The sequence below is a fragment of the Hyla sarda genome, chromosome 9, assembly GCF_029499605.1.
Source record: "Hyla sarda isolate aHylSar1 chromosome 9, aHylSar1.hap1, whole genome shotgun sequence".
Classification (NCBI taxonomy): domain Eukaryota; kingdom Metazoa; phylum Chordata; class Amphibia; order Anura; family Hylidae; genus Hyla; species Hyla sarda.
The window spans coordinates 100,085,981-100,099,284 of NC_079197.1; the positions used below are offsets into that span (position 1 = coordinate 100,085,981).

At 42.5% G+C, this 13,304-nt stretch overlaps 1 protein-coding gene across 2 annotated transcripts in view; it reads right to left on the reverse strand.

The window, feature by feature from the left end:
* Nucleotides 1-346: 346 nt before the first annotated feature.
* Nucleotides 347-13,304, reverse strand: part of TMEM164 (transmembrane protein 164) — a 94,513-nt gene continuing 81,555 nt past the window's right edge. For both annotated transcript variants that reach the window (XM_056539786.1, XM_056539785.1), the window contains exons 4-6: nucleotides 2,368-2,446; nucleotides 1,883-1,983; nucleotides 347-982 (exon numbers count right to left, since the gene is read on the reverse strand). In XM_056539786.1, the coding sequence (XP_056395761.1) occupies nucleotides 776-982; nucleotides 1,883-1,983; nucleotides 2,368-2,446 (387 nt within the window). In that variant the 3' untranslated portion in view covers nucleotides 347-775. The remainder of the gene's footprint in view (nucleotides 983-1,882; nucleotides 1,984-2,367; nucleotides 2,447-13,304) is intronic.

Genomic DNA, 13,304 nt, shown 5'->3' on the forward strand with positions numbered 1-13,304 from the left:
TACTTCACCACACACAGACGTAGCAGAGTTAGATTTAACCTCTATCTCTGAGGGTGGATGTTTGTTTCTGACCCTAAAAAGGAATCATGTCACTATTCATAGCACAAGAGAGGATTTGGAGAGGATAGAAATGTGCCTACTATGCATATGTTCCAGCTTGTGAATATTTAGGAGTGTTGTGTGTGTTCTTGGCAAGATTAGTACTCTAATAGGAATATAAACGGAGCAGGTAGTAGATGTATATTTTGGCATTTTACTGTGTAAAAGTGAGGAATATTTTCCTGATAATCTTTAAAATTACCATTTTACTTTGAGTTTTTTTAGCTTCCAAACAATGGTAATGTAGATGATTTCATCATGAGGGCTTTTTTTTAATGAGGCAAATGGCTGCGTGGACGAGTGTCTATTTGTGCTGAATACCAAAATCCTTATAAAAATTTATAAATTAATTCCTGTAACAGACTATGTGTAAGGAGTAAAAACCAGCCAAGTTCCCTGTCCATGTGCAAAAGGGATCCAGCAACCAGAGCCCTCAGGTAGTCTTCTGCTGCTAGAACAAAAGCATTATGATCATAGGGCACCAATGTTTTGAAAGTAAAAACCAAATAAGATCTAAAAAGGTGTTAGACACTGATCCATTCTGTAAGGGCACTTGTTTCTGTTATTGGAAGTCCTTAACACTGTTTTAATCATGAAAGTGCTGGTAGCCCTTTAACCTCAATATGCTTATTTTGGCTGTAAGGAGGTCAAAAAAGATTATTCCAGTAGTGATAATTCAATCCACTTTCTTCCCAGAATAGGGAATCAGCTCTACTAAAAATTTATATCCTGGCAGACCATGTGAGAACAGGGCCACAATAAGTTTCCCATGGATCATAGTCATGAGTGTCTGATGTCCCGATGCCCATATACGATACCATGGCCCATAGAAAGGATCTGAAATTGCAGGGCACAACATGTTGTTCAAGTTCACTTCTGTCATCTAATGAGAAAATACAAAAACAAGACAATAGGACCAATATGTGAGATCAAAAGTAGTACAGACATGTAAGTGAATACATGAAACAAATATAGCTCTAAAAGGAAAGTGATGTAATTCTCACCTTCCAGTAGCCTGTAGTCTCTTTTTTTACTGCTTGCAGGCTAAAAATGTATAAACCTCTTCAGTCCCCAAATAATTGCTTCTAGTATAACAATAATGATACAAGACATGTTGGGAGATGCAGCAGCTTTCCCTCAGTGTGTCTGTAAGACTACATGCTGCAAGACTACATGGAGTAGACCATGTCCGGCAACAACTTAAATTATCCCTATCTCCCTGCACACAAAAGGCTCCATAGACTTACTATTAGGTTCATCTTGGGCATCGACAAACAAAACCGGGAGAGAAGCACTTAGCTGAGTGGGGGTTTGAACACTCAGACAAACCAATCTAAACTTTTGACGTGAAAAGAGAGATGTCAGAGGAGGTGACCGCTGTGCTCTGTAAGCAGAGCGCAGGCGCAGCTGGCTCGCTACACCCAGAAGTCAGGTGTAGCAAGGCTTCAGTGGCACATAGAGACATGCTCACCTCCCCCTGCCAGCTCTCATGTCCTAGTGATGTGAGAATTAAGATTTTGAATAATCAAGCCGGGGCATGAATATAGATGAGGCAGGAGAGCTTGGCCAGCTGCCTCCCTGCCTCCAATGTGTGCTGGGTCGCATTAGGAATAATGCTATTTTCAACCATAACTCTGCAACCCTCATTTTACAGCTGTTTATCCCATTATAACCCAGTATACTGGGTTTAGTGTGGGTAAACTAGCTGTCAGATTCTCTTCAACATTTGCAAATGCTTTTGCTAAACCAAAAATCTTTTTAATCACAAAAACTTTGTACCTACCATGCCAAGGATCTGCAAGAAGGTAAAATGGTAGAAAAACATAAGTCCAGTTGATAAAATCGCCCACCAAAAGTTACCAAGTGGCTCTGGAGTGTAGGCACCTATAAAACCCAACATACAATCAAAAGAATGCAAACAAACAAACAAAAACAAACAAAAAAAACTTTTAAGATCTTTTATTAATGTGTTGTAAATTTACACTGTACAGTCAGTCATAAGAGGCACTAAGAAAACAATAATACAAAACCTTTCCAACACTGGACACAAGATGGCAGTAGAATGCAAGGTTTTAAAACTAAGAAAACAACATCTATTTGTGCATCATCAGTGTAACAAAAAGTATAAACAGAATCAATATAAATGACATGAAAAGGGTGAAGCAAATCATATTGATCAGTCATACTTCTTGCTGTTTTGGCTAATGACCGAGTAACAATACTATAAAGAATTCATAGGCAAAATGTAAAAGTAGCTGCACAACGTACCTCCCTTCCTCATTAGGTAGATGGGCACAACATACAGCAGGATGTGCTGTATATAATAGACTTCAACTTCAAATGGCAACTGCAATGACACAAAAATCTTGTCACTTTATTATATATATTATATATATATCTATCTTGATCATAATTATTAATAAAAAACAAATGTAAAGGCTTCACTCTTCATGTTGCATTCACTGTAAAAGGTGTGTACCAAAAAGGGGTGTACCAAAAAGAAAGAGCTAACAGTCAAATTATTGCACAACATACAAATTAGTATAAAAAATAAACCATTTTATTGCACATAAAAGGACACAAAACATTTAAAATTAATAAAAAAACAGAAAAGCGGAGTGTAGGTAAACTGCCTAAAACACTCACCCCTGAGGACAAAAAGAAGCAAGAATAAGCTCACCGACAGAGTAGTAATCAAAGGTAATTACAAAAAACTCTGGCCGACCACATGCGCTGCTGTAGAATAATTTTCATTCATAGCGCTGCCAAGGCATTTGATTATACAGGGTGGGCGATTCATATGGATACACCTTAATAAAATGGGAATGGTTTGTGATATCAACTTCCTGTTTGTGGCACATTAGTATATGTGAGGGGGGAAAATTTCAAAAATGGGTGGTGACCATGGTGGCCATTTTGAAGTTGGGCATTTTGAATCCAAATCATCGATTTTAACATGCGCATTGTTGCAGATGCCGTGATCTGTACTTATCACTGCATCTGAGGGGTTAATAGTGGACATCCACACGATCATGGATGTCGGCCATTACCGGCGGGTCCCCTGCCGTGTATGATGCAAGCACCGCTCTGAAGCTCTCGGTCATACACAGGACGCAAATGTACGTCCTGCTGCGCGAAGTACCGCCAAACCAGGGCATACATTTGCATCCGTGGTCGTTAAGGGGATAAAGATTATTTTTTTTTTTTTTTTTTTTTTTTTTTTTACATTTAACCCCTTAAGGACGCCGGGTGTATCCATAAACCCCCGTTTTAAAGTACTTAAGGCGTATGGGTACACCCATGGGAATTTCGGTCCCCACCGCGCACCGGGCGGGGACCGGACCGGGGTGACTTTCAAGCCTTGAGACCCCCACCCCAATGTCTGCGATCGCCGCAAATCACTGGTCAATTCAGTCCGGCGATTTGCAGCAATTCTGGGTCAATCGGGTCTCTGGCGAGACAGACTCATTCACCCTTACCCAGCAGGAGTGAGGTGGCACAACTCACGATCACATGCCGCCTCACGATCACGTGATTGATCGGTCAGAAAAACTGACCAATCACGACCCTGCTGGGCGGTGATCGATACGGTGATCATGGTGGTTATAGGAGCCGGCGGGGGGTCTCTTACCTCTTCCTGGTCTGGCGGGGGTCTCCTCTGGTGCGGTGGCAGCGACAGGAGCAGTAGGATCGGTGTCAGCAGCGACGGCGATCCCGGTGGCAGGATACAGCAGGAGGTGAGGCCTGTTCACCTCCTGCTGTTGCTTAGCAACAACTCTCAGCATGCAAAGCCAAAGGGCATGCTGGGAGTTGTAGTTTTGAAACAGCTGGAGTTCCAACTACAACTCCCAGCATGCCCTTTGGTAGTCTGTGCATACTGAGGGTTGAAGTTTTGCAACAGCTGGAGGCACATTTTTTCTATGAAAAAGTGTGCATCCAGCTGTTGCATAACGACAACTCCCAACATGCACAGACTAACAAAGGGCATGCTGGGAGTTGTAGCACTGTGCCTCCAGCAATTGCAAAACAACAACTCTCAACATGCCCTTTGACTGTCAATGCATGCTGATTGTTGCAGTTTAGCAACAGCTGCAGACACATAGGTAACAAACTCTGTTTCACAACCAAACTCAGTGTTTTGCAACCAGTGTGTCTCTAGCTGTTGCAAAAATACAACTCCCAGCATGCACTAAGACACTGTACATGCTGGGAGTTCTAGTTTTGCAACAGCTGGAGGCACACTGGTTATTGGAAAACTGAATTAAGTAACAAACTTTCAGTGTTTCGCAACCAATGTGCCTCCAGCTGTTGCATAACTACAACTCCCAGCAAGTATGGTCTTGTCAGTGCATGCTGGGAGTTTTAGTGTTGTAGGGTACATTCACACGGGCGTGTTTACAGCGAGTTTTCTGCTGCAAGTTTAAGATGTGGCAAATTTTCCGCCGCAGCTCAAACTCCCAGCGAGAAACTCACTGTAAACCCGCCTTTGTGAATGTACCCTAAAAACACTACACTACACAAAATAAAACACTACACATACATATACCCCTACACAATCCCCCCCAAATAAAAAAATAAATAAAAAATTTTTGTACAGCACTCTTAACAAAACGGAGCCTCCAGCTGTTGAAAAACAACAACTCCCAGTATTGCTGGACAGCCACTGACTGTCCAGCATGCTGAGAGTTTTGCAACAACTGGAGACACCCCGTTTGGGAAACACTGCCGTAGGGTATTTTTGTGGTGGATTCAAATCCCCAATTTAGGCCTCAAATGATCATGGTGCTCTCTTGCTTTGGAGCCCTGTCGTATTTCAAGGAAACAGTTTAGGGCCACATATGGTGTATCTCAGTACTCGGGAGAAATTGTGTTGCAAATTGGGGGGGGGGCTTTTTCTCCTTTTACCCCTTATGAAAAGGTAAAGTTGGGGTCTACACCAGCATGTTAGTGTAAAGAAAAATAATTTTTACACTAACATGCTGGTGTTGCCCCATACTTAAAATTATAACAAGCGGTAAAAGGAAAAAAAGACCCCCAAAATTTTTAACGCATTTTCTCCTGAGTACAGAACTACCCCATATGTGGGTGTAAAGTGATCTGCGGGGGCACAAGGCCGCTCAGGAATGAGAGCGCGCCATGTACATTTGAGGCCTAAATTGGTGATTTGCACAGGGGTGGCTGATAGTTACAGCAGTTCTACAGTGGGCATAAATGCAAAAAAAAGAAAAAACAAAACACACATGCGACCCCATTTTGGAAACTACACCCCTCACGGAACGTAACTAGCGGCCTTAACACCCGACAGGCGTTTGACAAATTTTGGTTAAAGTTGGACGTGAAAATTAATAATTTGATAGTTTTTTTTCACTAAACCTGGTGTTACCCCAAATTTTTCATTTTCACAAGGGGTAATAGGAAAAAAAAGCCCCCCAAAATTTGTAACCCCATATCTTATGAATATGGAAATACCTCATATGTGGATGTAAAGGGCCTTCTCTTCTGAGCCCTCTAGTGCACCCACAGAGCACTTTACATCCACACACGAGGTATTTCCTTACTCGAGAGAAATGGGGTTACAAATTTTAGGGGACATTTTCTCCTATTACAACTTGTGAAAATGAAAAAAAAAAAATCAAAAAAAAAATCACATTTTTAATTTTCAAGTCCCACTTTAACAAATGTTTGTCAATCACCTGTAGGGTGTTAAAGCTCACTGTACCCCTTGTTACGTTCTTTTAGTGGTGTAGTTTCCCCAAATAGTGTGCCATGTGATTTTGTTTTGCCATTTTTGTGAAAAATTGGAAAATTGCTGCTGAACTTGAAGCCCTCTGATGTCTTCAAAGAGTAAAAACATGTCAACTTTATGATGCAAGCACAAAGTAGACATATTGTATATGTGAATCAATATAGAATTTATTTGTCATGTCTATTTTCCTTACAAGCAGAGAGCTTCGATGTTAGAAAAATGCTACATTTTCAAATTTTTCATGAATTTTCATGAATTCAAGTATTGCCGTAAATTTACTATGTTAAAGTAGACTATGTCACGAAAAAACTCTCGGAATTAAATTAATAAGTAAAAGATTCCAGAGTTATTAATGCTTAAAGTGACAGTGGTCAGATTTGCAAAAAACGTATGTTGAGTCCATAACTCGAATAATGGAAAACTGGTAATTGGTTCCTGGGTCCCCAAAATTTCCACCTAAAGTAAGAAAACATGAATAAAGGTAAAAATAACCAAAACCATGTCCTTACTTTTATTAATCAGAAGGAGGAACTTAATCAGTACAGTCCAATATTGTATTCAGTGCTCACCTCACCCTCTGCCCCTATATACAGTACTGTATTGAATAAGGGGCATCACTGAATAATGGCAATATTGTAACTGTGTGTGTACTGTGTGTTCAAGACCTGCTGTCTTGAAGACCCTACTGGAGGAGTAGCCCAAGATGGGAGCTGTCTGACCAGGTCTTACGCGGTGAGAGCAGGACGCCTGTCCTTTTCTTTTTATTTCCTACTGTGTGTTCAGTGATTGGATGCAGGGGCGGCACACTGACGGTCTGAGCAGCGGGGACAGGCGAGTGCCAGCGCAGTGTAACGGGGCAGATCAAACGGCCCAGTGGCAGCTGCAATAGTCAGTGCCGCCGAAGAACTATTTTCCAGGATGGCCCCAACTTTCAAATGCATCATAAGCCCCTCGTATGTTGAAACCATCGTATGTTGAGGAACCACTGTACATCGTAAGATTCAACTGTAGGCTGGAAGGCTCGGAAGTCAAGGTTACTGTCCGATGCCCAGTAAGTATCATGCACAGCTTATATTAAAGTAGGAGCAGTGTGATATTTTCGGTATGCATCAGATGCTTCATTAACCTCTTCAGGACATAGGGCGTATGTATACGCCCTGCATTCCGAGTCCTTAAGGACCGAGGGCGTATCCATACGCCCGTGGGAATTCCGGTCCCCACCACTAGCCGGTTGGGGACCGGAGCCGGATGCCTGCAGGCATCCCGGCATATCGCCCAGGGGGGTCATTATGCCCCCCCCCATGTCGGCGATCGCCGCAGATCGCTGGACAATTCAGTCCAGCGATCTGCGGCGATTCCGGGTCAATCGGGTCTCCAGTGACCTGGTGACCCGGAATTACTGGCTGTTCGGGGCCGTCTCAGATCACTTATTTTTAAAGAGGATTTTAACCCCTTAAGGACCAAGTGTTTTTCTGTTTTTGCACTTTCACTTTTTCCTCCTTACATTTAAAAATCATAACCCTTTAAATTTTGCACCTAAAAATCCATATGATGGTGGTGCGAAAAAAAGCCAATTCTACTTTGTAATGACATCAGTCATTTTACCCCAAATCTACGGCAAAACCGAAAAAAAAAAAATCCTTGTGCGACAAAATTGAAGTAAAAACGCCATTTTGTAACTTTTGGGGGCTTCTGTTTCTACGCAGTACATTTTTCGTAAAAATTACACCTTAATTCTGGAAAAAATCATAACTACATGCACAAAAATTTATACGTTTAAAATGGTCCTCTTCTGACCCCTATAATTTTTATTTTTCCCCATACGGGGCGGTATGAGGGATCATTTTTTGCACCGTGATCTGAAGTTTTTATTGGTTCCTTTTTTGTTTTGATCTGACTTTTTGATTGCTTGTTATAAAAAAAATTAATGGTATAAAAAGTGACCAAAAATATGCTATTTTGGACTTTGGAATACCATATATGCTGATACCATATATGTTTATTTTTATTTACAGTATTTTTTAACCCCTTAAGGACGCAGGGCTTTTCCTCATAACCTTCTAAACATCATAACTCTTTCAATTTTGCACCTAGAATTCCATATTATGGCTTATTTTTTGCGCCACCAATTCTACTTTGCAGTGACAGTCATTTTACCAAAATATCCACTGCGAAGCGGCAAAAAAATTAATTGTGCGACAAAATTGAAGAAAAAAATGCCATTTTGTAGGGAGTTAAAATTCCGTGTTGCCCAGCGACACAAAACATCACTGTTCTAGAGGAGATTTGCATGGAGGAATGGGCCAAAATACCAGCAGCAGTGTGTGAAAACCTTGTAAAGGCAACATTTGACCTCTGTCACTGCCAACAAAGGGTATATAACAAAGTATTGAGATGAACTTTTGTTATTGACTAAAGTATTTTCCACCATAATTTGCAAATAAATCAAATCAGACAATGCGATTTTATGAATTTTTGGTCATTAATGTGTCTCATAGTTTAGGTATACCTATGATGAAAATTACAGGCCTCTCATCTTTTTCAGTGGGAGAACTTGCACAATTGGTGCCTGACTAAATACTTTTTTTTGCCCCACTGTATGTTTATTTTGCCATAAGTATTGTACAGTGGTCCCTCAACATACGATGGTAATTCGTTCCAAACGACCCATCGTTTGTCGAATCCATCGTATGTTGAGGGATTCGTGCAATGTAAAGTATAGGAAGTTATACTCACCTGTCCCTGCCGCTCCGGACCGAGTCCTCACCCCTCCCGATGCTGTCCCAGGGGCTCCCGATGCTGTCCCGCTGCTCCGGCGTCTTCTTCGGGATCCTCTGGCTTCTTCCGCATCTTCTCCAGGGTCCGGGCCTCGCTTTCTGGTGACGTTATTACGTTGCTGCGCTGGCACGGCGTGCGCAGTGACGTAATAACGACGCCAGAAAGCGATGCCCGGACCCTGGAGAAGATACAGAAGACACCGGAGGATCGCGAAGTGGACCTGGAGCAGCGGGGATAGGCAAGCGAACCTGTCCAGGATGCTTAAACTGCTATCCAACAGCAGCTTAAGAATTTTGCGCTGTCGGATAGCAGTTAATGCGATGGTCTCGACATATAAAAGCATCGTATGTCGATGCTGACATCGACATGCGATGGCCTCTGAGAGGCCATCGTATGTCGATTTGATCAAATGTCGGGGCCATCGCATGTCGGGGGTTACTGTATGTCCCACACCTCTTGAGCCAGCACATGTATTAATATCCTATTCCCTCATCTGCACAGCAGAATATTGAGCTGTAGTGCATCATTGTGGATTCCTTTGAGTAGGTCCCTAATATAATTATCTGGTTAGTCACTCCTGTTTCCCCTCCTATGTATTTTAAATATCTTGTGCATGTATGTTACTATTTTTATGGGATCCATGTGGGGCCACTGATTTTTGTCATTCACCTATCTTTAAACTGATTTAATAAATACTTTTTTTTATTGGATTTTGGTATCATTATTTTGGTCTAGTGGGGCTTATTTGAAAGGATTGTGATTTTCAAAAATTAGTTTTCCACTGGAGTACCCCTTTAAGACCAAAACAGGATGAGTACTTAAGGAGTTAAAAGTGAGTAGTTTTATTGTGATTCCCAATAAATTAAAGCACAGTCCATAGAAGCTGTGGTGTCTGGACTATTGGGGGGGGGGGGGTAAGATTTATCAAAACTTGTCTAGAGGAAAAGTTGCTGAGTTGCCCATAGCAACCAATCAGATTGCTTCTTTCATTTCTAAAAAGGCCTCTGAAAAATGAAAGCAGCAATCCTCTGGACAGGTTTTGATAAACCACCCCTATGTGTTTTGGTTTCATAGGAACTATAACAGGGGTAGTCTTTTGTTATTTGGAGATTCTCTGGTGTCTGGTATTGTGCCAAGGGACTGGCGCAAGGCGAATGTGGTGCCAATCTTCAAGAAGGGCTCTAGGTCTTCCCCAGGGAACTATAGACCGGTAAGTTTAACGTGCATTGTGGGTAAATTGTTTGAAGGACTTATAAGGGATTACATACAGGAATACATAGGGGATAATAGTATTATAAGTGATAGCCAGCATGGGTTTACTAAGGATAGAAGTTGTCAAACCAATCTAATTTGCTTTTATGAAGAGGTGAGTAGAAGCCTTGACAGAGGAATGGCTGTGGATATAGTGTTTCTGGATTTTGCTAAAGCATTTGATACTGTCCCTCACAGACGTCTGACAGGTAATTTAATGTGGATAAATGTAAAGTTATGCATCTGGGTACTAATAACCTGCATGCATCGTATGTCTTAGGGGGGATTAAACTGTCAGAGTCACTGGTAGAGAAGGATCTGGGTGTACTTGTAGATCACAGACTACAGAATAGCATGCAATGTCAGGCTGCTGCTTCCAAAGCCGGCAGGATATTGTCATGTATAAAAAGAGGCATGGACTCAAGGGACAGGGAGAGAATACTCCCCCTTTATAAAGCATTGGTACGGCCTCGCCTGGAATATGCTGTTCAGTTTTGGGCACCTGTCCATAAAAGGGACACTGTGGAGCTGGAAAGGGTGCAGAGACGTGCGACTAAACTAATATGGGGTATGGAACATCTTAGCTATGAGGAGCGATTAAAAGGAGTTACAATTGTTTAGTCTTGAGAAGAGACGTTTAAGGGGGGATATGATAAACATATATAAGTATATAAATGGCCCATACAAAAAATATGGAGAAAAACTGTTCCTGGTTAAACCCCCCCAAAGGACGAGGGGGCACTCCCTCCGTCTGGAGAAGAAAAAGTTTAGTCTCAAGGGGCGACACGCCTTCTTTACCATGAGAACTGTGAATTTATGGAACAGTCTACCTCAGGAACTGGTCACAGCAGGAAAAATTAACAGCTTTAAAACAGGATTAGATACATTCCTGAAACAAAATAACATTAATGCTTATGAAGAAATATAAAATCCCATCCCTTCCCCAATATCGCGCCACACCCCTACCCTTCAATTCCCTGGTTGAACTTGATGGACATATGTCTTTTTTCGACTGTACTAACTATGTAACTATGTATGAGACACTGGGCTAATTTGAAATTAACAGGTAGCATATACCTGTAAATTATTCACTAGCTCACAAGAATGTGCACTGACATAATGTATAATCATTGCATAAGAACTGCAAGACTCTCTCTTCAGGATACACATTCTATAACTGGGTTATGCCACAAATCCTCTTACAAAAAAAGCAAAAAAAAAAAAAGCATTTTGTAATGTTATCTAAATACAATTATCCTACTTTCTCCCTCCTTAGTTACCTACTGCTTATTCTGCTCCATAGCTCTATTGTGGGGAACAACAGGGCACCATGTGACCCTCCTTATCATGGCAATCTGCACTTGACAGGACCCAAGGCTACTTTCATCACTATCTCTAAGGGTCTGTTCACACTTCAGAATTAAGCTTTTTTATTCCAGGATAACCCCTTTAATCCGCAAGCAAAATCCCCTTTTTAAAGGGAAAGTGACAACACATTTTCCCACATACTGTACTGCCACTGCTAAATAATACAAAACAAAACAAATACCTTAGTAATGTAAATGTGTCATGCCATAGTAATCCATCATTTATTCTGTATACTTTTTTTCCTTTGTGTACAGGGGGCGGTTGCCTGGACCAATCCTGTATCCTGATCAATGTGTGGATACAAATGTGTGTATCCGTTGTGTCTCAGTGGGACTGTCACATGGCTTTACATCACTGCTAAGAAGTGGCTCGGTGGTCAGGCAAGGCTGCAGGAGACAGGATTGAGCCCCCAGTGCACCAAGGAGTAAACACACAGAATAAACAAAGGATCACCAAGACACAGCACATTTACTTTACAGAATTGGCAGAGCAACACATGGGCAAATGTGGTATCACTTTCCCTATAAGCAACGGGACTTTGCATGTAGATTCTGAAAAAAAATAATAATAATAATTAGAACATGATCATTCTTTCAGTGGATCAATTTCTGCAGAAGAGTTTACCACTGCTGAAATTCCATAGTGTGAATGGGTCAACAAAAGACCCATTTCAAACCATTGCCGAATTTCATGGAGCAGAATTTGAGGGAAATTCTGCACTTGGATTCTATAGGGTGAACACATCCTAACAAGTACAGCCAGGAACAGGGCCTTTCAACCATTTTCTACCAGACATATCAATGTAGTGAGTGGGCCTCACTAGGAAAGTTAAACCCCTTAAGGACCCAGACCATTTTCACCTTAAGGACCCAGGCATTTTTTGCACATCTGACCACTGTCACTTTAAGGCTAAGTTTCCACTTTTTTTTCCTGGCAGTTTTTGGATATCTGCCACTGCCATTTTTGAGCCAAAGCCATAAGAGTATTCAAAAGGAATGGAAAATATAAAGAAAGGACTTATACTTCTCCTCCCTTATGGATCCACTTCTGACTTTGGGTCAAAAACTGCAGTGGCAGATATCCAAAAACCAGAAAATAAACCAAGTGGAAACTTAGCCTAAGCATTAAAGGGGTTCTCCGCCCCTAGACATCTTATCCCCTATCCAAAGGATAGGGGATAAGATGTCAGATCGCCGGGGTCCCGCTGCTGGGGACCCCGGGGATCGCTGCTGCAGCACCCCGCTATCATTACTGCGCAGAGCGAGATCGCTCTGCATGTAATGATGGGCAATACAGGGGTACGTCACGGCTCCGCCCCTCGCGATGTCAAAGCCCGCCCCCGTCAATACAAGACTATGGGAGGGGGCGTGGCGGTCGTCACGCCCCCTGCCATAGACTTGCATTAAGGGGACGGCCCGTGATGTCATGGGGGTGGAGCCATGACATCACACTGCTCCGGCCCCTGTATCGCCCGTCACTACGTACAGAGCGAACTCGCTCTGCGCAGTAATGATAGTGGGGTGCTGCAGCAGCGATCCCGGGGCCCCAGCAGCGGGACCGCGGCGATCTAACATCTTATCCCCTATCCTTTGGATAGGGGATTAGATGCCAGGGGCGGAGTACCCCTTTAAGGACACAAACACTGTTTCACAACCAATGTGTCTCCAGCTGTTGCAAAATTGCAACTCTCAGCATGCATTGACAGTCGAAGGGCATGCTGAGAGTTTTAGTTTTGCAACAGCTAGAGGCACACTGCTACAACTCCCAGCATGCCCATTGGCAGTCTGTGCATGCTGGGAATTGTAGTTATGCAACAGCTGGATGCACACTTTTTCAAAGAAAAAATGTGCGTCCAGCTGTTGCATAACTACAACCCCCAGCATGCACAGACTACCAAAGGGTATGCTGGGAGTTGTAGTTGGAACTCCAGCTGTTGCTAAACTACAACTCCCAGCGTGCCCTTTGGCTGTGCATGCTGAGAGTTGTTGCTAAGCAACAGCAGGTGAACAGGCCTCCCCTCCTGCTGCCTGCACCACCGGGACCATCGAAATGTGATGTTGTA